This window comes from Sarcophilus harrisii, chromosome 1 (assembly GCF_902635505.1).
Source record: "Sarcophilus harrisii chromosome 1, mSarHar1.11, whole genome shotgun sequence".
Classification (NCBI taxonomy): Eukaryota; Metazoa; Chordata; class Mammalia; order Dasyuromorphia; family Dasyuridae; genus Sarcophilus; species Sarcophilus harrisii.
In genome coordinates, this window is record NC_045426.1 from 654471490 (window position 1) to 654490073 (window position 18584).

General features: G+C 46.1%; 2 protein-coding genes across 4 annotated transcripts in view; both read left to right on the plus strand.

Moving 5' to 3' along the window:
• The window catches only part of SEMA6B (semaphorin 6B), a 44670-nt gene extending 35737 nt beyond the window's left edge, over nt 1-8933 (plus strand). For all 3 annotated transcript variants that reach the window (XM_031947815.1, XM_031947816.1, XM_023496704.2), the window contains 8 exons: nt 278-495; nt 877-1008; nt 2186-2335; nt 3773-3946; nt 4148-4288; nt 4533-4610; nt 6083-6141; nt 6600-8933. In XM_031947815.1, coding sequence (XP_031803675.1) covers nt 278-495; nt 877-1008; nt 2186-2335; nt 3773-3946; nt 4148-4288; nt 4533-4610; nt 6083-6141; nt 6600-7552 — 1905 coding nt within the window. In that variant the 3' untranslated portion in view covers nt 7553-8933. The remainder of the gene's footprint in view (nt 1-277; nt 496-876; nt 1009-2185; nt 2336-3772; nt 3947-4147; nt 4289-4532; nt 4611-6082; nt 6142-6599) is intronic.
• Nucleotides 8934-11508: 2575 nt separating this feature from the next.
• LRG1 (leucine rich alpha-2-glycoprotein 1) lies at nt 11509-15511 on the plus strand. The gene is made up of 2 exons (XM_003760602.4): nt 11509-11887; nt 13674-15511. The coding sequence occupies exons 1-2, from the start codon at nt 11856-11858 to the stop codon at nt 14692-14694; spliced, it is 1053 nt and encodes a 350-aa protein (XP_003760650.2). The 5' UTR covers nt 11509-11855; the 3' UTR covers nt 14695-15511.
• Nucleotides 15512-18584: the final 3073 nt, after the last annotated feature.

Here is an 18584-nt window from a genome sequence, read left to right on the forward strand (position 1 = left end):
AATCCCCAAACTCTTACAATAGTAAAGAGTTTTAGAGTTCATCTGGTCTGATGCCTTACTTTACAAATGAGAAAGCTGGAGCTCAGAGAAAAGTGTCTGGCCAAAGGTCATACAACGAGTTAGTGCCATTGCTAGGATGTTAACATACTCCTCCGATTTCAGGCTATGGTACTTTCTATAAGACTGCTTTCTCTCTGACTGATTTCTATCATGTGGGAGTTCCAGGCTAGGTTCAGGGAATGGATGGGATACGTGACTCACCAGGGCTACCTCCTAGGTTGTGGTGTCTCGTGTGGCCCGCGTGTGCAAGAACGATGTGGGTGGCTCCCCTCGAGTATTGGAGAAACAGTGGACATCCTTCCTGAAGGCCCGACTCAACTGCTCTGTACCTGGAGACTCTCACTTCTATTTCAACGTCCTCCAGGCTGCCACTGGCATCCTCAATTTGGGAGGCCGTCCTGTGATCCTGGCCCTCTTTTCTACCCCTAGCAACAGGTCATTAGAACAGAGAATGGTACTTGCTAAATGAGCCCCAATTCATAGCCTTGTTAGCAGGGTCCCAGGAGTGGAGAATTCAGCCCATCCAACTTCTTTCTGTCCCTGAGGTCCCCCAGGGTGAACCTTCCTTGAGTGACTTATTCACCCTGTGCCCTTAGCCCTCACTCCAGCTTTTCATGTTGTCCCTCCTCTCCTACCTTGACTTCAACTCTCCATGCCTCCAGATCCCCAAGCATTTAATTCTCAAGTCCTCAAATTTTCCCTGTCCCTAACTCACCACCAGCCCTTAATTTCTCTGTAATCCCTAGCCTTGCTCCCAGCTGTCTGTCTCTAACTCTCCTGGACCTACCCACCCTCATACCCCTCTCTCCCCTACAGTATCCCTGGCTCGGCTGTCTGCGCCTTCGACATGGGCCAGGTGGCAGCTGTCTTTGAGGGCCGCTTTCGAGAACAGAAGTCGCCAGAGTCCATTTGGACTCCAGTGCCTGAAGAACTGGTACCCAAGCCTCGGTGAGTCAGTCAATAATCAATCAGTAATACACAGCATGATGAATATGGAACTATGTTTAGAAGAATTGCACATGTTTAGCCTATATCAGATTGCTTGCCGTCTAGAGGAAGAAAAAAGTTTACAGGAGGGGAAGGAAGGAAAAAAAATTTGGAACACAAGGTTTTGCAAAAGTGAATGCTGAAAACTATCTTTGCATTTATTTGGAAAAATAAAAAGCTATAATAAAAAACTACTCAGGAAGCATTTAAGTGTAACTATATACCGGGTACTGGGCTAACTTCTGAGGATGCAAAGAAAGGCAAAAGATGGCCCCCTGCCCTCAAGAAATAGCAAATAATATAACACTTGCACAATAAAATATGTATGATATTAACTGTGGATAACAGGTAGAAGGCACTAGAATTAAGAGACATCAGAAAAGGCACCTCTAAAGGTGGGTCTTGAAAGAAATCAGGAAAGCTACGAGGTGGCTCTTACCCCTGCCCTTAGTGCCAGGCAGCCAAACTTGACTAGAACTTAGGGCCTAGCAAAATCAGAGCTGAAGGTTCCTTTGAGATCATCTAATCCAGGATTATTAATAGAAGGTTGAGGAATTTGAAAAAAAATTTTGGATAAGTGTATTTTATTTGTTTGTTTGTTTGTTTGTTTGTTTTTGTGTGTGTGTGTATTGTTTTGTTTTGCTGAGGCAATTGGGGTTAAGTGTTTTTTGTGTGTGTGTGTGTATTGTTTTGTTTTGCTGAGGCAATTGGGGTTAAGTGACCAGAGTCACACAGCTAGAAAGTGTTAAGAGTCTGAAACCATATTTGAACTCGGTCCTCCTTACTTCAGTGCTCTATTCACTGTGCCATCTAAATGCCCTGTTAACATATTTTAATATAATCAGTTTCTTGTGTAATTCCCTGTGTTTTATTTTTATTTATTTATTTATTGTTTTATTATTATTAAAAAAACATTATTCTGAGAAGGCTTCCACAGCTTTCAAGTAGATGCCTTAGAAAAGTAAGTGACATCTCCAGGATATCACGTGTAGCTAATAAGTGGCAAAGTCCAGATTTGAGCCCATCCCCTCTGACCCTAGTCAGTTGTCCATCATCTCAAGATACTAGGGTGCAGTGGAAGCAGTGTATTAGCCCTCTGGACCTTGACCAGCCCCTAATCTTTCTCTTCCTTCCTCAGGCCTGGGCTCTGTGCAGCCCCTGGAATGCCCTACAATGCTTCCAGTGCCTTCCCTGATGAGATCCTGAACTTTGTCAAGACCCACCCTCTTATGGATGAGGCAGTCCCTTCCCTGGGCCATGCCCCCTGGATCGTGCGCACCCTTGCCCGGTTAGTACCTAGGGAAGTGGAGAAAAAGAAGAAACATGGAAAAGGGGGATAAGAGGGAGTATTGGTAATTATATCCATGTCATCAAGCATTACTGTATATGTTCTTCCAAATCAAATGTTGACCATTACCTTTATTGGTGGTATGGGGGGAGGGGGGGAACAGTGTCAGGAAATACTTATGACATGTCTACTGTATACAAAGTCCTGTAGTCAGTGCTAGGAGAGATACAAAATTTAGCTAAGATGCCCTCCCCCCATGGGCTTTCCAACAATAGGAGGATAAATCACAAACTCAGATGATAATACACACTTAGTAGTAATATTGCAACAGAATCCATCAGTAAACATTTATTAAGCACCTACTCTTTTCAGGGCACAGAAATAAGCAGTAGGGTCATAACTAAAAATAAAAACAAAAGTCATACTTACCCTCAGGGAGCTTACAATCTAATAACCTAAGACAACACACCAAAAGAAATGAAAATACAAGGAGAGGGTATGATGAAGTCCAGAGCCATGGAGAGCTGGGTGAGAAATGAAGAGAAGAGAGATTGGAGGAAGAAGGTGTCTTTTATTGGGGGGGAAGAAGAGAGAGGGAGAGGAGGGGAAAAGGGAGGGAAGAAGGGAGAAAGAGAGAAAGGAAGGACAGTATAGCCATATGGGAATAGTAGGAATTAAGACAAGGAGCTGGAAGCTAGTTTTGGAGACAGTTTGACTATAGGAGAGTAATGAGATGAAGCTGGAAAGGTGTGTGCCTTAAATGTCAGGCAGAAGGGTTTAAACTTTACCTGGTAAGCTCCAAGGAACTACTGAAGTTATTTGGACAGAGGCATATGACCAGCTGAGAGATGATTCGGACACTGCTCTGAAGACTGGACTGGGGAGGGTGTAGGAAAGCGCGTGGCAATGAGGGCCAAGATTGGGATATAAGCAGAGAGAATAGAAGGGAATAGGTGATTACAAGGATTGTCCATAAGTAAAATCAACCATAAACCAAAGGATGTGTGTTAGGGATGGAGAAAAGGGTCCAAGATGGTTCCAACTGTAGGAATATGGGAGCCTGAGTGAATGTGCTTTCACGAATATGAAACAGAAATACAAAAGCCAAGAGAAGAATTGGATATAAGGGGAACAACAAGCTTGTGGACATTGGTATATACATATATTGTGTCGATATTCAACAATCCACATTTGATCAAGTTCTAATATACATAAAGGCCTTGTATCATTATGGGTGTTAGTGTGTATGTTTATATATCAGTGCTCACCTTTGTATGTGGATATGTGGGATGGGCCAGGTAGACCTGTGGTAAGGTCCCATGGTCCTGTATAGTCATTAAATTAGGTTCACCTGAGTAAAGCAGCTGTCCTTTGGTGGACATGACCAGGGACGGAGCTGCCCAAGCTCTGACCTTCCTTCTTCTTCCCGGGCACTAGACACCAGCTTACCCGAGTAGCTGTGGACACCAGTGCAGGGCCCTGGGGGAACCAGACCGTTGTCTTCCTGGGTTCTGATACGGGCACTGTGCTGAAGTTCCTAATCCGACCCAACCGGGGTCCCACCGAGCAGAGCGTCTTTCTGGAAGAGTTTGAGACCTACCGGCCCGACAGGTGAGGGCGTGTGGGAGGTGCTAGTAGAGAGGTGGTGGTATGCTTGAGTTTGTCCCCAGCTCTGTGGGCCATGGCACCCTCCATGTCCTTAGGAGCTTGTCAGGATTGCTTATAAGAACAGTCCCAACCCACCCCCAGATTCCCCCTTCTCCACTGATTACTTGTCTGGTCCAGAGCCCACCTGATCCTTTTTCTGGCCAGGTGCGGGCGTGGCCCTGAGGAGAGCCGGAGGCTTCTGAGTCTGGAGATTGACCCCACAGCTGGGGCCCTGCTGGTAGCCTTCCCTCGGTGTGTGGTCCGTGTGCCCGTGGCCCGTTGTCAGCAGCACTCGGGTTGCATGAAGTGAGTTTTCTGAAGCTTAGGGCTGCTCTTTAAGTTTGAGGGAGAATCCACCTCACCCTTCACCTGGAAGTCGGTGTCTCCTGGGTTCTCTGGGAGCCTTGGGGAACCAGAGGTATAAAAGAACTATGGAAAAGCTGGTGGTTTGGGGGAAGCCTGGGAGACAGTCCCCTGAATGCATGCCCGAGGGCACTTGGATCTCTTACCTCTGCTCCTCTTTGTCCCTTTTCCTTCCTGCCCCCCCCAGGAACTGCATTGGCAGTCAGGACCCGTACTGTGGCTGGACACCTGATGGTTCCTGCATCTTCCTGGCCGCAGGCACCAGGTATGGGGTGAACTGATGAAGAGAGTGTCAAGTCAAGAGTCGAACATCAATGGCCCTTCAACTCACCCTAGCCACCTTCCATGGATGTGGCATTCTCCCCAATTTAATTTCACCTCCAGTTGTTCAGTCATAGTAGTCATGTCTCTTTAAGGCCTCATTTGGGAGTTTTCTTGTTTTATTAAAGCTTTTTATTTTCAAAACATATGCATGGATAATTTTTCAACATTAGCTCTTGCAAAACCTTGTGTTCCAATTTCCCTTCCCTTTCCCCCCATCCCCTCCCTTAGATGGCAAATAACCCAATATATGTTTAACATGGTAAAATATATGTTAAATGGGATTTTCTTCACAAAGATACGGGAATGGTTTGCCAGCTTGTTTTACAGGTGGGGAAATTGAGGCAAATAGGGTTAAGGGACTAGTCCAGGGTCACACAGCTAGATTAAAATTTAGGAAGATAAGTGTTCCTGACTCCAGGTGCTATGCCCACTGCATTATCCAGATACCCAGTCCCATTTTTCTCCTCTGTAAGATGAAGGGGAAACAGCATGATAACTGGGCTTATTTTGACGAAATAACTTTGTAAGTCTGAAAGTGTCACTGAAATGGGAGGTGAAATCTCCAAAGAGATAAGGCCAGTAGTAGCTAGGGGAGCCTTCCCTTTATCCCTCCTTGGTGGCCACCCGAGGTCCCCTCCCAGGCTCTAACAGTGAAGGATTGGAGAAGCAGAAAGAGGGATTTGAAGTTCAAAGGTATGGGTTCAAATCCACCTTTGCTACTTCCTAGTTGTGTGACCTCAAATCCAGACCTGTTTCCCTAGGCTTGAATATTACATATCAAATGAGGAGTCTGTGCCAGATCACTTCCCTGGTTCCTTCTAGCTCTAAATCTGCTCAAATGATAAACTCATTCCAGATTCAAGAACCCCTTCTTGCATCCTTAGGATGTGAATGAGAAAAGGAAGGGACTATGGGATTCTGAATACTCCCTTTTTCCACTTGTCCCCCACAGCTGGATGTATGGCACATCAGATCTGGGGTTAACCCATGTTCGAACCTGGCCTTTAGATAAAAGTTGTGTTATCCTGAACAAGGCACTTTTTTTTGGACAGTCACATAATAAGAATTTAATAAATCTTTCTGATCAACAAGCTTCTGATAAGGGAGATGCTTCTCTTAAACAGCATGATTGTATTAGAACTCTGTACTTATGTACATTGATTTGTTCCTAAGATCTCTTTCTGTCACATATATTCATAGAAAAGTCTTTAAAGATACTGCCCCAGAAGGCCACTCTGAACAAGACAATTAGTAATCTGTTTGCCTTCATTTGCTCATCTGTAAAGTAAATATAAGCACCTATATACTAGGATTGTTGTAAAGACCGAATGAGATAATGATTGTAAAATGCTTGGTACAAGTGCCTAGCACATAATGGGTATTTAATAGTCATTTCTTCCTTTTTTCTCACAGGGCTATCTTTGACCAGGACATCTCTGGAGCTAGCACATCTGGCTTAGGGGACTGTACTGGTGAGTGCTTGAGGGTTAGGGAGGGTGCCTGACCTAAACCAACCTGGCAATATTTCCCAGGAAGGGAAACTTTATGAGCCTCCCTCCAACTGTCCCCCAGCCTCACCCTAGCATCTGGGCCCACACATATCCAAACCCTGGTCAAGGACTGGGAGACCCTGGCCTGTTCCCATGATGCTCTGTGCTGCCCAAGTCTGACCAAGCCTGTTGGAGCACTGAAGCTCTCCGGGCCAGGAGATGGACATATAGGGAGATGGGTGTGGAGGGAAATAGATGGAGACAAGCTAAGAGATGCTAAGGGCCATTGTTGGTTCCTGAGGACCATGGGCAGTGGGTCGGAAGCTTCTCTTCCCTCCGTCAGCCGTTCAGACCCTGGAATTTCACTCCTGTGGCCAGAAGGAAGGTGGGAGGGCTGGTGCCATCCGCTTGGGGCTTACCCCTCCCCACGTGTGTCCCAGGGCTTCTTCGGGAAAGCTTCATGGAGGAGCGGGCTGGCCTCGTGTCTGTGAACTTGCTGGTGACTTCCTCGGTGGCTGCCTTTGTCATTGGGGCCGTGGTCTCGGGCTTCAGCGTCTGCTGGTTCGTGGGCCATCGAGACCGGCGGGAGTTGGCTCGCCGCAAGGATAAGGAGGCGATCCTGGCCCATGGCGGGGAGGGCCAGGTGGTGAGCGTGAGCCGCCTGGGTGAGCGGCGTGGGGGGGCCGGGCCGCGGGCTGGGCCCCCTGAGACCCTGCTGGCCCCACTCATGCAGAACGGCTGGCCCCAAGCAGCCTTGCTACAGGCCGGCCAGCACGAACTCGCCTCGGGCCTCCTGCCCACCCCCGAGCAGACCCCGCTGCAGCAGAAGCGCTGCCCGGGCGGACTGCCGCGGCGCGGCTGGGAGCAGACGCAAGGAGTCCTGCACACCGTGCTCCGGGAGCCCTCTGGAAACGCCCCGTCCCTTGGTGCTGCGTCCTCCTCTTCCTCTTCCATCATCCTGCTGCACAGTGGCGGGCACGGGCCAGACCCCGAGGCGGGCGGCGACGTGCGTTTCCTGCCTTCGGCGATGGCCGGAGGCCGGGACCAAGTGGGCGGAGTGGCCCCCTCCCAAGCCAGGTCGGGCCGGGCCTCTTACGTCGACTTCCCCATCACACCCCACGCCAGCCCTGACCGGCGGCGGGTAGTTTCAGCGCCTACGGGCCACCCGGACCCAGCCACTGACAGCCTCTCGAGGCCCTGGAGCCCTCCCACCGGGAGCCTGACGAGAAGCGGCCCGGCGGCCCCGGCCCTGCGGCGCACTCACACCTTCAACAGCGGCAGCAGTGAAAGTCGCCCGGGGGAGCCCCACCACGCCCGCCGCCCCCGCCCGCTCACAGACTTTGCCCGCTTGCTCCCCTACGGGCCTGAGAGGACTGCACCCCCTGTGCAGTAAAGGCGGGGGACACAGCCCATCGATGCCCCCCGATATCCTCTTGGCCTCCACTTCCCTGGCAAGGGGACCCAGGCACGGTGCCTGCCAGCTCGGGCACAGGAAGAAGCTGGCCAGGCGAAGGATGGCCCCCAGGCCCTCATCAAAGCAACAGCCGGCCCCGGTCCTCCTCCAAGCAGGGTGCTTCTGGGGAGTTGGGGTTCCTTCTCACACCGGCCCTCCGCGGCACCCCCGGGGAGCACAAGAAGCACAAGAGCGTTGATCCCTTCCCTCGGGGGTTGGAAGAAGCTGTGCTGGTCTGGGATGGGAAGGATTGGGAGTCAGGGGACTTGGTTTCGAATCCCTGCCCTGCCTCTGACTAGCTGTCACCTGACCTCTTTGGGCCCGAGGGTCCTTGTCTGCGAAGCGAGGGACTAGATTGGACTAGATGGTGTCTTAAGGCCCCTTCCAGCTCTCCGTCCTACCATCCCTGATTGGAGACTGGCCTATCATTTCTTATCTGCCATTCTCCTGGTTGTTTTTCTTTTCTGTTTCATTTTTCTTTTTAATGAATTGCACAATCTCGGGCTCAGTGGGCCGGACCGAGGAGCTGCCCCCTGGCCAGGGGCGTGGCCTGGACAGAGCCCCCCCCCCCCTCCCTTGCCCCTGGGTGTCCCTCCCCCACCAAATGGTCCCTTGGGCCAGGGGTCCTCTGAGTTGGGTGTGCGCGTGTATGTGTGTATGTGTGTGGGGGTCGCTGGGCAGGTATACGTGTGTGTGAGCGTGTGCATGCCCGTGTCCATCCTGGAGGAAGGGGGCAGTGGGAGAGGGTGCGTCCGTGGCCGCAGCTGGCGTGTGGTGATTGTGGGGCCATCGGCTGGTGGGAGCCATCTGCGACTTAGCCAGCAGGAGGCGGAGCCTGAGGAAGCATGGTAGGTACGGAGCGGTATTACGGTGTCTAGCAGGAGCTCCAGAGGCAAAATGGCTCAGAGAGGCGAAGTGGCTCAGACGTGGCAGGGGGTCATGGGAGGAGGCATCCCACCCCTTCAGGGAAGATGGCGGTGTGTCTGCCAGCTTGGGGAGGAGCTTGGGTCTTCACCTCTCCCATTCCAACCCAACCTCCCCCTCCTTCTCCCCCTCATCCCTCACTCCATGCTCCAGACACTGCTGTCTAAAGGGCTCTGGTTTGGTGTGGCTCAGGGGAGGGGACCCTGGGGGGGGTACAGTACCCCTGTAAAATAGGGCCCCAGGGTAGGGAGAAGGTCCCCAGCACCTCCCATCCTCTCGTGACCTGTGACCTTCCACCTTTGACCTGCAGGTCATGCATGCAACAGCTGTGCTCTGTATTAACTCTGGAATTAGCCCTCTCCCCCCACCCCCCAAATAAAACTCTGTTTACAACACCCACTGCTTGGGCCCTCTCTTTGGCTCTCATCCACTCGGCTGGCTGTGGGTATGTGGCCGGGGTCCACCCCAAAAAGGAGCCGTGAGTCAGGGGCCCTGGGTCTGGGTCCAGGATTTGCCATCCGTGTGACCTTGGATAAGGCACCTCAGAGTTTCAGTTTCTTTACCTGTGAAATGGGGATAATAATACTCACGCTACCTACCTCACAGGATGGTTGGATGGAAATCAGTTCCAAGTTCAAAGATGCTATAGAAATGTAAACTATTTTTATTCTTATTTAAACGTGGCAGCAATGGTGGCTTTGGCCTAGGGCACTGCTGCTCAGCCACGTGGGGTCATATTTTAGGGAAGCCAGAGGCTTTTTACATCCCTCAATGAACTTGAAGCTAGAGGATGAGGGGGATGGAGCTAGAGCTGGGAAGGACCTTGGGTCGTGGAACATCATAGCTGGGAGGAACCTTATGTCATAGCATGTTCAAGCTGGGAGGAGCCTTAAAACAGAGAGGCCTTAGAACTCCTGGCATTTTAAACCCTTCCAAACCTGGCTCCAACTCCCTTTTTTTCCTCATGATCCAGCCAAACTTGTGAGAAGCTTCCTCACAAATGAAGCTCCATCTCCCCTCTCTGGGCCTTTGAATTAGACAGTCTTCCATGCCTGGAATGCCCTCCCTTCTCACTGCAACCTCATGGGATCCCTAAGATTTCCTTCAAATCTCAGCTCAAATGCCACCTCCTACAGACAACCTCTTACTCCTCTCTGCCAGCGGCTAATGCCTCCCTATATCCCAATTACCTTGGTTATTTTGTATGCATTTCATAGGTTCCATAGATTTTAAGCTGGAAGGAATGGTCCAAACTCTCATTTTATAGATTAGGGAACTGAGGCCAGGGAAATGAAATGATCTGTCCAAGATCAGCCAGATAGTAAACCTCAGTGGTAGACTTTGAATCCAGTTTCTCTGACTTCAGAGCCAACATTCTTTTCCTTTTTTTTTTTTTTTTTTTTGTTTTGTTTTTTTTTGGTATTGGTCAAGGAAGTTCCTCACCAGGACCTTCTTAACACCAATAAAATCATGTGTCTGGTCAACACATATTTTGTATATATTTACTTTGTATTTATTTATATGTATATATGTTGTACATGTTGTCTTCTATAGAATGTGAGCTCCTTGAGGGCAAGGACTGTTTCCTTTTTGTCTGCATCTAGTAGGCACTCAATAAACACTGATTGATTGATTGAACACAGAATATCAGAGCTGGAAAGGTCCTTGGTATATAGAATGTCCTAGCTTGGAACATGGAGAGAAGGAACTTTTGAACAAATAATGAAGTCAAAGTTGAAAGGGGTCTCCTTAGATCATCAGCTCCAACTCCATTTTACAGATGAGGAAACCTGTAAATTGAGTCCCACAAAGGACAATCACAAAGTCACATGGAGATATGGCAGAGCTGAAGCTAAACTAGAGCCCTTCTGTTAATCTCATTCTTTGAAATACAGCGGGCTAGCTCTATGTCTGTCTGTCCGTCTGTGTATGTGTCTCTGTGTTTCCATGTCCATGTGTATGTATTTATGTGTATATGAGATTGAAGAAGCACATGGGTCTGGTATTCTGGGACTGGGAATCATTATCACTGAATTCATTTGAAGAGAAGGCTGGGCAACCAAGTCATTCCTGTGGGACAATCAGAGAGAAGAAACAGAACTGTAACAGAGAGCACAGAGACTTTCCCCAGTCCAGGGTCTCATTTTCCCATTTTGTAAAATCGCATCTTCTCCTTCACCCTTTTCTTCTCATAGTGTATGACGATCAATAATCACAACATGTCATAAGAGTTTAACTGGGTCTCCAGAGGATATTGAGTCAAACATCCTCATTACAAATGAGGAAACTGGGCCAGAGAAGGAAAGTGACAGTCACAGATCTCGGGTGTCCTGCTCCCAGGGCCAGAGCTCTTTACACTTGAAACTCATTGTCTCTCTCTGACAGAGGGAAGCAGGTAAGAATATGAATAAAGAGATGACTGACAAGAAGGAATCTGTAGGGGCTTCAGGGACAGCAAGGGGAGGCCCATCTATCTCTTCAGCTAAGAGAGATCAGGAAGCAGCAATTTTTCTGCCACCAACAGTTCTGGCCCCCATGACAATGATGAAACCCCATGGGACAGACTCCAAAGTAAAGAACAAGAAAGAACTTTGCCCCCTCAGCCTTGACCCACTTCCCGTTACTTTGCAAGACATTTGCTTCACTGGGCTTCCATTGCCCCATCTGCCAATTAAGATGGATTGGGCAAGGTGAATCCTCCCCCCGAGACCCAGAGATGATCTTTATTCTGAGTCCTCCCAGCATTGACATTCTCTGCCCAAAGGCTTTCTCCTTACATGCACCCCTAGCTCTGGCATTCTCCCTTCTCAGGATGTTCTCTGTTCCAAGTGCTAGCCTGTTCTGCTACTCCCAGCTCTATGTTCCATGCCCTGATGGTCTAAGGTCCCCATCAGCTGAACTTTTATGTTCGTGGACCTTTCCAGGATTCATAGAACATTATTCCTCTCCTCCTCCACCACCACCACCTTCCATCTTCCTTTCTTTTCCCAAGATCCTGAAACTTGGATTCATAACCTTGCAGAGGTTATAAGGAAAGGACATATAACCTTAAAACTAGGGATAACATTTAGGAGAAATCTTGATAAGTAGCCCCAATCATGACACCTATTTTGGGAAGTCTCCTCCCCTCCCTCTTCCCCCTAACTGGACAGTGATTTTGCAAGCAATTGCAGAGGCCCTGAACTAGACCGCCCCAGTGTGGATAGAGATTTTACTGGAGTGTTCTTCCCGGTTTCCTGTCCCACCTACTTTTGTATAAAATCTCTACCCCAGGAAAGCTCGGAAGGAAGAACCAGTGAGCAGTAGCTGAGCAGACACTATGTCCTCCTATAACACAGAGCCTGGCCAAAGGTAAGAACTTGGAGCACATACAAGAACAAACACATCCAGCACACTAACAAACCTATAAGTGACACACAAATACAGGAGCAGATAGACGTACACAAATAGAAAGTTAGAAACACAAATGCAAAAACAGATAGGGCAATATACACCTTAGCCCAGAGACATAGCAATAGAAATACAGCTTTACATTTGCATAAATGTAGAGACAATTAGTGCATATGCATGTGTATGCAAGAGAAACCAGGACTGTAACAGAAGCGGGGGATTCAATTAATGGTAGAAGTGGGAGGGAATCTTTAATCAGGAAAGCTGGGAATGGGGACTAGATCAAGAGAAGGGGAAGAAGGGAGTTTCTGGGTCCTACCTAGCTTCTTATGGAGATGGTAAGAGACGAGGCCATCAACCAGGATATCCTAATGCTCCCCTCTAAGCCTCAGTTTTTTAAATTGTGGTTTGTAGCCTATATGGGGTCTTGTAACTGAATGTGGGTGTCATGAAATTATAATTTATTATCAGTAAATTTTTGATTTGTATACCTCTTTTATATGCCTATATATTTGGGGTCATGTAAAAATTTCTCAAGTGAAAAGGGATCACAAGTGGAAAAAGTTTAGAAGCTCTGTCATAGACCATGTGACTTAGCTGGTGACTAATTAATTGATTGTAAGTAAGTCATCTCCCCTCTCTGGTCCTAGTTTCCTCTCCTGTAGAATGAAAGGATTGTCTCAGTCTCTTTCAACTCTGAGATTATGAATTCTAAGAGCTCTGAACAGTTGGGAAAGAGGCTAGCTGGGAGGGATTCCTGGAGAAAGTAGTGCATCAAGTAGACTATGGCTGGGAAGAAAGGGAAAGACTGAGGGGGAGGGACTTTCTGACTGAAGAGAACTGGATTGTGAGCAAAGACACTAGGATAATGGTAAGAAAGATGACAACCGCCTCCAAATTATGCTGGGAGGTGGGAAGTAGAAACACCACTTGGACTCAAAGACAATGTATAACACTGAACCTTGGAAGGGACTTTAAAGGAAGGAGTTTCTCATAGAAGAGCTCTCTCTTGAAAAGAATCATTGTTCAAATTCAAGATATTCATAGAATGTCAGGCTTTACAAAATACCATGTCACAGTTGGAATTTTTAAAACATAGAATGTGAGATGTCAGAAGCAGTATTATGAACTGGAATGGTCTCTTGATTTAGAATCAGAAGGCCTTCATTCTAGTGCCCATCTCTGCCACATTAACTGACTTTTGGTCTTAAGCAAATCAGTCCCCTTCCTGGGTCCTGTTTCCTCATACAGAGAGGGAGGAAGTTGCTCCAGGTACTTTCTGTGGTCTCTCCTAATTCTAAATTCTAAATCCTGTGATCCTTTGGAAGGAATATTTGGACAAAGATGTGGTTGGATGTGTCTGAAAACCAGATCCAAAGACTGCCCCCAGATCTGCTCCTCAACTTTATAGCCCTGCAGATCCTGGATCTATCTGATAATATGAAGATGAAGCTGGAGAGTGTGTGGGATCTTGAATGTCAGATTTTTGAAGAGGGTGACACAGCAAGATCTTTCAGAAGGAAATATTTGGGGAAGATGTAAAGGGTTGAGTGGAAAGGAAGACAGTGGAGATGGGAAAAGCTACTAGAAAGCTACTGCTAAAATTCTCTGAACTGTAAGGAAGCTCAGGTGATCATCTGGTTTACCCTTTTTTGACTTATGTCTACTCTGAGGTCCAGAGAATTTCAGGGATTTGGGACAAGATTGCATAGCATCCAAGCAGTGATTCATCTTTTTCTGTCCACAGCTTGGCTGCCTGTGGTCTGAGTAGCTCTCTAGTCATGCAGCTGCTGCTGTTTCTTCTGCTGTTCTCTTCTTCTGGCCAAGCACTTCTTCAGTGTCCCAAGGCCTGCAACTGTACCTTGAAAGTCAATGGCACATCAGCCACGTGTGGCCCTCTGGATAGCTTCCCCATGGGCCTTCCTGTGGATACTACTTTTGTCTCTGTAGAAAATACCAACCTCTCACAGCTCTCAAGTGATGCCCTCAGGGGTCTCTCCAATCTCCAGGAATTGCACCTTTCGGGCAACAGGATTGATAATCTAAACTCTGGGCTTCTGAAATCCACACCCAACCTTGAGGTGCTGGACCTGACATATAACACCTTGTCTGAGCTACCCAGTGGACTCTTCAGAAATTCGACAGTCCTCCACTCCTTGGTGCTGAAAGGAAACAGACTAGAGACTCTCAAAGTGGACTGGCTGGAAGGACTGGTGGCCTTGAAGTGGTTGGATGTGTCTGAAAACCGGATCCAAAGACTGCCCTCAGATCTGCTCTTCAACTTTAGTGCCCTGCAGCTCCTGGATCTATCTGATAATATGTTGCTGGAGCTGCCCCCCAATCTCCTGAAGGGCCTCCCCAACCTCGAAAGACTTCATCTGCAGGGCAACCAGCTCCAGACTCTGGCCGAGGGCACCTTTTCTGCTACACCCTGTCTGCATTACCTTTTCCTCCAGGGAAACCAATTAAATAAGCTGTCTTCCGGCATTTTCAGCTCCTTGGGTAAGCTGGATATGCTTGATCTCTCCAACAATTCGCTGGCACAGGTCCCCAGTGGGCTATTGGATAAGGTGGGCCCGATGAAGGATGGATTTGATCTCTCAGAGAATCCTTGGAAATGTGATGAGGGGTTATGTGGTCTCTACCACTGGATTTTGAATAAGCAGGACAGAATGTTCTTCAAGCATAATACCCTCTGTAGTAGCCCCGAAAACCAAGCAGGCCAGGAGCTCCTGGAAGTGGCTAAGAAAAAAGTCTGTCCGGAGTAACAGGTCCTGTAGGACACAACATGGGGCTCAACCTTCTCAGCTTTGCTCTATGCACATCCCCCTACACGCTCAACAATCTGAACTCATAGTGCAGCACCAACCAAGCAAAGTTTTTCCAAATATTCTCCCCTTGCCCACAGCCCCTGGGCCCTTGAGCCTGACTGACTCAGCATCCCCATAGCCCAGTTTCCCCCTCCCCCAAAGCTTCCTTCTCTATCCCAAACAAGTATTCCCTCCGTATTGATGGAGCATCTCTAGCTTGGCACTTCAAAGCCCTCTCACAGTCAGCAGGATTGCTCTCCCCTTCCATTTTAATAGGAGATGTAAGCTGTCATAGGAAATAAGTCAAATTAAGAATCCAAACAGAGATACAGGAAGATTAATGAGGGATGGTTCTTACTCATTTGGTCATTTGTGTTTTTAAGGAGATGGTATCTCCATGGAAACATTTGGCCCAAATGTACTCAACTGTTTTTAGGTATTAGGAGTCATATGGGCTATTTTCAGAGAGCTGGGTTTTTATGCAATTAGATTGTGAACTTCTTGAGGGCAAGGTCTTGCCACATTTTGTGTCCCCAGCACTTAGCTTGGTACCTGGTACATAACAGATGTTTAATAACTTTCTAACAGAGTTGTTCCAAAGCAGAATGAGCCATCTTGAATGTTAGGGTGTTCCATCATAAGAGATCTAGCAAAAACTGAATGATCACTTGCCTAATTAGTTTCCTGTCTTCTAGTTCCTCTCCTCTCCAAGGGGAGGATGCTGAACAGACAGATGCTAAAATAATCTTACTAACATTCACTTCTGACATTATCACTCTCCTGCTCAAAAGTCATTAGTGGTTCCCTGTTTTTTACATACTAATATACAATATCTGGGAGCCTGGCATTTAAAGACTTCCATCCATGTCACCTTTCCAGGCTGATTTAAATACTTTAAGGCATTTTAAATTCCAGCCAAACTAGTATATTAGCTTTCCTGCAAATTCTTGTTTCCATCTTCCATTGGTATCTTCATAAAGGATATCCCTGATCTGGCATGTACTTCTTCCTCTCCTCCAATTTTTGAACTCTTAAGCTTCCTGCTGGACCTAATTGAGGTGCTGCCTCCTCTTTAATGTTTTTTTTTTTTCTATCAGCTCAAACTGTCTTGTATTTTCTTATTTGCTATACTTCCTCCCTCCCCCACCTCCAGAATGCAAGTTTCTTGAGGGCAAGAACAATATTCTTTTTTTTTTCCTCTTAGTAGTGTCAGTACCTAAAGCATAATAGTATCTTAATAAATGTTTGTTGAATAATTGAATAAATGTAAAAGGGATTTCTTCTTCTAGTACAAGTTGGACAAGATAAAACCTGAAGTCACTTCCAGCTCTGAAACTCTATGAAAATCTAGACCATTTTCCCCTACTATTGGGCCAGTAAGGTGGATTTTGGAGTATATTTAAATTGAATGGAGTATAACTTTAAAAAATAAATTGCTCTGACTTATGTAGTCAGAAAATAAAGATAAAAGGTTTCTGTAGCACTTGGGAGTATCCTTCAACCAACATGCATGCCCCAAACAAGCTTACCCCAGGCTCTACCAACTCTGTGTTTTCATATCCATTCCAAATTGTAACTCATAAACTCCCACTCGTGTGTTTACTTTTCCTCAGACAGAGGAAGCAATTAATTCAATTCAAAGGCATTTGATAAAATAGCAGTGAGAAAAGAAGCAGTAGAACATTTCCCCTGTAAGCCTAGGGCATACTCTCTTACAAATGCACACATCATTAGTGAAGTAAACGAACATATATTCATGGAATGCAAATGACTAGGATGCACCTATAAAGAAACATGCACATGGGAAACATGTGGCCAGGGTATATGTGAAGAGGGGCAACTTGTGCATCTAACACAGTACAGCTATGGATTTTGCATAGAGCAATATCTGTAGAGCAGGATTTTGAACTCTGCTGAATCTGAGTTGTCCATGGTTTCAAACCCTGCCTCTGACAGTCCTGATGAGGTGGAAGGAAGAGTGCAATAAAAATTAACTCCCTCCAATGTTTTAAATAGCATTGTAGGACTAATGATATATAATCGTACTGGTCTGGTTAGCTCTCATTCCCATTCTCCATTAAGCAAGTAGTTGTCTCTGCTAAGTATGTTAAACATGGAGTGCAGACTGACAGTCCTTGCTTACTGCTGGTCTCACATGGGATGCTTGATGCTTTATTGGTCTTGCCATCTCTGCAGGAGGTCACTAGCAAGCATGGCTCCTCTGAGCATGAGATTCTTTTTTTCTAGATTCAACTGAAGTTCTCAATTAAGGTATCATCCCTTTCTTATTAGAAATAATAGTGGATTCTGTCTCTTCTCTTTTAACTTAAAGCCCAAATATTAGCTATAGTACTTTTCAAAAGTGCTAGGGGGAAATCTTTAACAGATTTTTCTCCCATGCCTCAACTTTCAGAACTTTGGCTATAGTACACATTTTCTTTTCCAAAAATATATATTCTTCATCCCAAGAGCCAAGATTTTTTGTTAAATAAAAAAATCTTTAGTTTAAAAAAAAAGCATACAAGCTTTAAGTCATTTTTTAGCCTCCACTTTCAGATCACCACTGACAGAAGGTCAGAAATGATACCAATGTTAGAAACCTCATTCTGATTTAGGATTAGAAATTCCTTGTTATTCTTTGTTTAATGTCTTGTTGTTATACTATGCCAAATCAACATTAGCTTAGAAGATGTCTTTCCAACAAACTGCCAAGGGTTCTTTGGGCTTGAGATTTTTTAGTTTTCTTAACACTAAGATTCTTTTTCATTTTCTAATTACATAAATGGAAAGGGGGAAACACAGGAAAAGAAGGCAACTGCTGGGCAAAGATTATTGTCTTCCAATTGCTTACTACATTCCTGATGTATGTGTGTGTAGTATATACATATATGTATACATGTCTGTATGTAAACACATAGACAATAAAATGTCAGAGATTTTCTAATATTCTAACATAGAATTTTAGAGCTGAAAGGAAGCTTAAAAAACATTAAGCCCAATGATATTTCTTTAAAATTATGGCAGAAGAGCTATGATTATATTGACATTGTTGTAAGGGACATCCCAGTAAAGAACTTTCTCTCCCAATGTAGAGAGGAACCTGATCTACCACTTTTCATTTTAGATGATTGCCTTCTTTATGTAATTTTATTAAGGTGGAAAAAAACAACAACAAGAATTCTATTTATTTTGACAATGAGTTTTGTAAAAAAGACAGCCAAATAAATGGATTCAGATTAATTGAAATGACCAATCTTGCCCTCTGAGAACAAGAAGTAAAATACACTTCCCTCCTCTCAATAGAAAAGGAAGGCACCTTAAGATTGGAGCATTGCTCGCATTATTACATAAAGTAGTTTTAATAGTATTTAAGAATTGGAAGGGATTTCAATAGCCATCTAGTCAATCAATTTCTGAAAAAGAATCCTCTCTAAAAATCATACAGGAGACAAAGTCAAATTGGTGAAGTAGAAGGGTGCAGTGTGGTTCAGCCACCTTTCAACACTATTTTCAGCCACTGTGACTACTAATTACCCTTTAACTCAGTCTTTTTGTCATGGTCATTCCAATTCAGATCCCTGTGGGAGGGGGCTTTCGTGGATCTTTAGTGGAAGAAAAGAACCACTACATAGTCACTCTAACGAAGAGGGTCTCAATTCTGTCTCCAGAAGAGGAGCAACATCAAAATCTTATGCAAAATAAACACCCCCAATCCAGGAAAGAAAGGGGTTTCAACTCAATCTGATCCCTGGAGGAGAGGGGATCTTGATGTGTTGGTGAGAAAAGAAAGGTAAAGAAAAGTATCTCAGTGTGATTCCCAGGGAAGGAGAGATCTTCTTCAAAGGCAT